The 5,556-nt window shown below is 46.1% G+C and overlaps 1 protein-coding gene across 1 annotated transcript in view; it reads right to left on the bottom strand.

The window, feature by feature from the left end:
* spred1 (sprouty related EVH1 domain containing 1) overlaps nt 1–5,556 on the bottom strand; it is a 39,548-nt gene that overhangs the window by 13,211 nt on the left and 20,781 nt on the right. The window contains exons 4-5 of the mRNA XM_016499671.1: nt 2,765–2,814; nt 59–202 (exon numbers count right to left, since the gene is read on the bottom strand). Of these exons, the coding sequence (XP_016355157.1) occupies nt 59–202; nt 2,765–2,814 (194 nt within the window). The remainder of the gene's footprint in view (nt 1–58; nt 203–2,764; nt 2,815–5,556) is intronic.

A 5,556-nucleotide genomic window follows, 5' to 3' on the forward strand; every position in this document is an offset into this window, starting at 1 on the left:
TGCTGATGTGTGTGTGTGTGTGTGTGTGTGTGTGTGTGTGTGTGTGTGTGTGTTGTACCTGTGGAGGCAGGAACCGCTGGCTGGCAGTAAGAGCCTCGTCGAAGGGCTGAGCTCGTACGTAAGAGCTGCGGAAGGGTTCAGTGGACACGACACCACGAGAACAGAAGACGTCTCTCACCGGCGTACCGACAGACATGGTCTCCTGTCAATCACAGCACACTCATGCATTAGCATGACCTACTGTAAAGCTGACCCAACAATGAAAATGTGCTCACCCTCAGGCTATCCAAGATATAAATGAGTTTCTTCATCAGATTTGGAGAAATGGAAGTGAATGGGTGCCGTCAGAATGAGAGTCCAAACAGCTGATAAAAACATCACAATAATCCACAAGTAATCCACAGCACTCCAGTCCATCAGTTAACATCTGGAGAAGACAAAAGCTGAAACAAATCCAGCATTAAGATGTTTTTAACTTCAAACCATTGCTAAAATATGAGTCCATAATCCATAATAACGCTTCCTGGATTTGTCGATTACTTGTGGATTATTGTGGTGTTTTTATCAGCTGTTTGGACTCTAATTGGGGCAGTCGTGGCCTAATGGATAGAGAGTCGGACTTGTAACCAGAAGGTTGCGGGTTAGAGCCTCAGGTCTGGCAGGAATTGTTGGTGGGTGGAGTGAATAACCAGCGCTTTCTTCCACCCTCAATACCACGACTGAGGTGAGACCCTTGAGCAAGGAACCGAACCCCCAACTGCTCCCCGGGCGCTGCAGCAATATGGCTGCCCACTGGTCCGTGTGTGTGTTCACTACTGTGTGTGTGCACTTAGATGGGTTAAATCTACTGTGTGTGTGCACTTGGATGGTTTAAATGCAGAGCACAATTTCTGAGTATGGGTCACCATACTTGGCCACACGCCACTTCACTCACTTCCCTCACTCATTCTGACGGCACCCATTCACTGCAGAGGATCCATTGCTGAGACAGTGATGAAATCTCCAAATCTGAAGAAGAAACAAACTCATCCTAAACTTGGATGGCTTGAGGGTGAGCACATTTTCATTGTTGGGTGAACTATTCCTTTAACTCTTTCAGTAAAATGACAGAGTATTTGTATTGTAAATCTCCTACTGATGCGGTTCTGCTGTATGATTAATGAATCTTTCAAAGATGATTTTACACACATACATCAGCACTAAAATCTAAATGACTTATGTTAAAAAGCTCCTGGGCATTAAATGCATCAACTGCAGAAATACATGTGAACCTGAGCAGAGACTGCTGGAACACACCAGCAGAGGGAGCTCTGAACCGGTGTGACGAGACGAGACGCTCAAACACGCGTGAGTCACGTGTGTGACGCCTCTGACCGCAGCGTTCACTGATGTTCACACGTCCCGCACCAGACCCTCCACAAGAACCGGCCCATCGCGACATGATCTGACGGCCTCACACTCTTCACCTGTGTTTGACGCCTCACACACACATCAGACGCCTCACACACACATCAGCGCACCGCGGCCTGTGCCACAGCATGTGACACACGAAAGCAGCTGACGGGCTCACATTACAAGAAACAGAAAGAGGAAATATCACACTGACACTGAATAACACTGTGTGTGTGTGTGTGTGTGTGTGAGTGTGTGTCCAGGTCTGTTTATAACTGTTTGCTCCAGTAATCAATGTCCTGCGGTTGCTAAGAGACGTTTCCTGTGACTTCAGTCTTCCGTCTGAACTTCCCTCACACACACACACTAACACACACAAACACACACTTAATCTCACTCACACACACACTCACAATCTCACACTCACACACATATACACTCACACAATCACTGCTCTCCATCTGAATACAGAAAAGCAGATCTGCTGTGTGCGTGCGTTCTGATGGGTCCGGCTCAGACGTTCACACACACGACAAATGCAACACTGAAATAACACGAGGATACGGCCACAGACGTCCAGCTGACGTGCACGTACACAGATCAGCTCCATGAACTCCCAGCATGCCCTGCGGCGGACAGCAGCTTTACTGTAACACAGAAGCAGAGCGTCGCTCACCTGCTGCTCTGACAGAAACACACGTGACTGACTGTGGCTCTGCATCACCATGGAGACACGCTCGCCGCAACTCTCCTGCTGCCTAGCAACAGGCGTGTGATTGGGCCTGATCACGGCTGATCTCCACGGCAAAGGACACGCATTTTTAGCTCTTAATCTATGAATGAATCAAACACGACACTGCAGGAGATGGACAAGAGGCATCGCAGCACTTCCTCCTGAGACTCCTGAACCACAGCATCTCTGCAGCGTTATTTTAGGTTATTTTATATACTATTACATTATCATTAACATTTTCATTTAGCTTTTGCTTTATATATATATATATATATATATAAATAACAAATTTTGCTCTATTTAAATATTGCTATTTGGATTTATATTATTTTCAGTTTTTATTTATTTCTAGTTATTAATTTTAGTGCTTCAACTTCAATTTATTTCAGTTAGTTGCAAAGGGAACCTTTCTAATTTTTGCTTAGCTTACATTTTTTAAATATTTATGTATCATTGTAAAGTTTTATTAACACATGTATGATCACGTGGCCACAGTCACACAGCGGACTCATGGGTATCTGTGGACCGCTTCAGACACACTCACCTGTGCCGATGAACACCTGTGTGTGTCTGTGTGTGTGTCTGTGTGTGTGTGTGTGTGTGTGTGTGTGTGTGTGTGAGTGTGCAGGTATCACTCACCTGTGATGAGGCGTCTTCAGGAGCGTCCGTGTCGCTGTACAGTGCGCCACCTGCAGGTGAACATCACACACATTCTGATCAAACTGCACCAGCTGTACTATTGGAAGCGTTTCTAATATTGTGATTTACCATGGTAAGAACTGCTGCTAGGCACAACAGCTCCCTGAAGTGTGGTAAAATCACTGTAGGACACATTAAACAGCAGCGGTGCTGTGACGTCAGACAGCGGCTCCACGGGGCCCTTCAGCACGACTCAGAGATCTCACACCGCAAAGATAGCGGTTGACTGATTAATCTGCAAGGCCAACATTTGCGGCATCGGCTGATAAGTTTTTCCATTTGGTCCATAAGTGTTGTGAGCAGGACTTTTATTTTGACAGCACTGAACTGAGCGCAGACACACAGGAGATTCCCAGCCAGATTACTGATGAACTGCTGCTTAGCCTTTACTTCTCTTTAGTCACGTTTGTTCTTAACAAATTCCTCGATTGTGTAAAATACCATAATAGGATTACAGAATCAAGAAGTTCCTATCTGAAGTATAAATCTATTTTTTATCAAGTTCAAATTATTTTTCATATCGATGTATTTTTCAAATAACTTTTGTATAATTATTTGAATAAATATTATGTAAACTCAATATAGATTTCACTGCTGTTATTTATCTTTAAATGAAATAGTGTGATATCATATAGTCTTATATGGGCCTCTCTGCTCCATAAGACAGAGTTTCCCAAACAGAGGGTTTATGAGGTGATGAAAAGCTAACAATTATATTCACTTTAAAATAAAAATAAATGAATGGGGCTGCAGGATAATTGTGCCAGGTCTTAGTGTGATGATCAAATCAAAGGCTGTGATTGAATCAAACAGCAGTATAATCTGATGCACTGTGTGTTTCAGAGTGAAGCGCAGCACTGTGTTCATCTCTGCAGTCGTGGATAGAGAGTCGGACTTGCAACTCAGAGGTCATGGGTTCGAGTCTCAGGTCCGGCAGGGATTGTAGGTGTGGGGAGTGAATGACCAGCGCTCTCTTCCACCCTCAACACCACGACTGAGGAGAGACCCTTGAGCAAGAACCAAACCCCCAACTGCTCCGGGTGTGTGTGTGAGTGTGTGTGTGTGTGTGTGTGTGTGTGTGTGAGTGAGTGTGAGTGTGTGTGTGTGTGTGTGTCTGTGAGTGTGTGTGTGTGTGTGTGTGTCTGTGAGTGTGTGTGTGTGTGTGTGTGTCTGTGAGTGTGTGTGTGTGTGTGTGTGTCTGTGAGTGTGTGTGTGTGTGTGTGTGTCTGTGAGTGTGTGTGTGTGTGTGTGTGTCTGTGAGTGTGTGTGTGTGTGTGTGTGTCTGTGAGTGTGTGTGTGTGTGTGTGTGTCTGTGAGTGTGTGTGTGTGTGTGTGTGTCTGTGAGTGTGTGTGTGTGTGTGTGTGTCTGTGAGTGTGTGTGTGTGTGTGTGTGTCTGTGAGTGTGTGTGTGTGTGTGTGTGTCTGTGAGTGTGTGTGTGTGTGTGTGTGTCTGTGAGTGTGTGTGTGTGTGTGTGTGTCTGTGAGTGTGTGTGTGTGTGTGTGTGTCTGTGAGTGTGTGTGTGTGTGTGTGTGTCTGTGAGTGTGTGTGTGTGTGTGTGTGTCTGTGAGTGTGTGTGTGTGTGTGTGTGTCTGTGAGTGTGTGTGTGTGTGTGTGTGTCTGTGAGTGTGTGTGTGTTATACATGTCTGTGTGAGAGTGTGTGTTGACGTGACGAGTCCAGCAGCGCTGTGTGTGTTATATGTGTGTGTGAGAGAGTGTGTGTGTGTGTGTTTGTGTGTTGATATGACGAGTCCAGCAGCGCTGTGTGTTATATGTGTGTGTTATACGTGTGTGTGTGTGTGTGTTGACGTGTCGGTGTTATACCTGAGTGTGTGTGTTATACGTGTCTGTGTGTGTGTGTGTGTGTGTGTGTGAGAGAGTGTGAGTGTGAGCGAGTGTGTGTGTGTGTGTGTGTGTGTGTGTGAGTGTGTGTGTGTAAGTGTGTGTGTCTGTGAGTGTGTGTGTGTGTCTGTGAGTGTGTGTGTTATACATGTCTGTGTGAGAGTGTGTGTGTGTGTGTGAGAGAGTGTGTGTGTGTGTGTGAGAGAGTGTGTGTGTGTGTGTGAGAGAGTGTGTGTGTGTGTGTGAGAGAGTGTGTGTGTGTGTGTGAGAGAGTGTGTGTGTGTGTGTGAGAGAGTGTGTGTGTGTGTGTGAGAGAGTGTGTGTGTGTGTGTGAGAGAGTGTGTGTGTGTGTGTGAGAGAGTGTGTGTGTGTGTGTGAGAGAGTGTGTGTGTGTGTGTGAGAGAGTGTGTGTGTGTGTGTGAGAGAGTGTGTGTGTGTGTGTGAGAGAGTGTGTGTGTGTGTGTGAGAGAGTGTGTGTGTGTGTGTGTGTCTGTGAGTGTGTGTGTTATACATGTCTGTGTGAGAGTGTGTGTGTGTGTGTTTGTGTGTGTGTGTGTGAGTGTGTGTCTGTGAGTGTGTGTGTGTTATGCATGTCTGTGTGAGAGTGTGTGTTGACGTGACGAGTCCAGCAGCGCTGTGTGTTATATGTGTGTGTTATACGTGTGTGTGTTATACCTGTGTGTGTGTGTGTTATACGTGTCTGTATGTGTGTGTGTGTGTGTGTGTGTGAGAGAGTGTGAGTGTGTGTGAGAGAGTGTGTGTGTGTGTGTGTGTGTGTCTGTGAGTGTGTTGACATGACGTGTCCAGCAGCGCTGTGTCCCGGTTGCCACAGTAACAGGCTCCTGAGAGCCGGCAGGCTGCAGTCTGGAGTCATGCAGCAGGAATACTGAA

This window comes from Sinocyclocheilus anshuiensis, unplaced genomic scaffold, assembly GCF_001515605.1.
Source record: "Sinocyclocheilus anshuiensis isolate Anshui unplaced genomic scaffold, SAMN03320099.WGS_v1.1 scaffold2684, whole genome shotgun sequence".
Lineage (NCBI taxonomy): Eukaryota > Metazoa > Chordata > Actinopteri > Cypriniformes > Cyprinidae > Sinocyclocheilus > Sinocyclocheilus anshuiensis.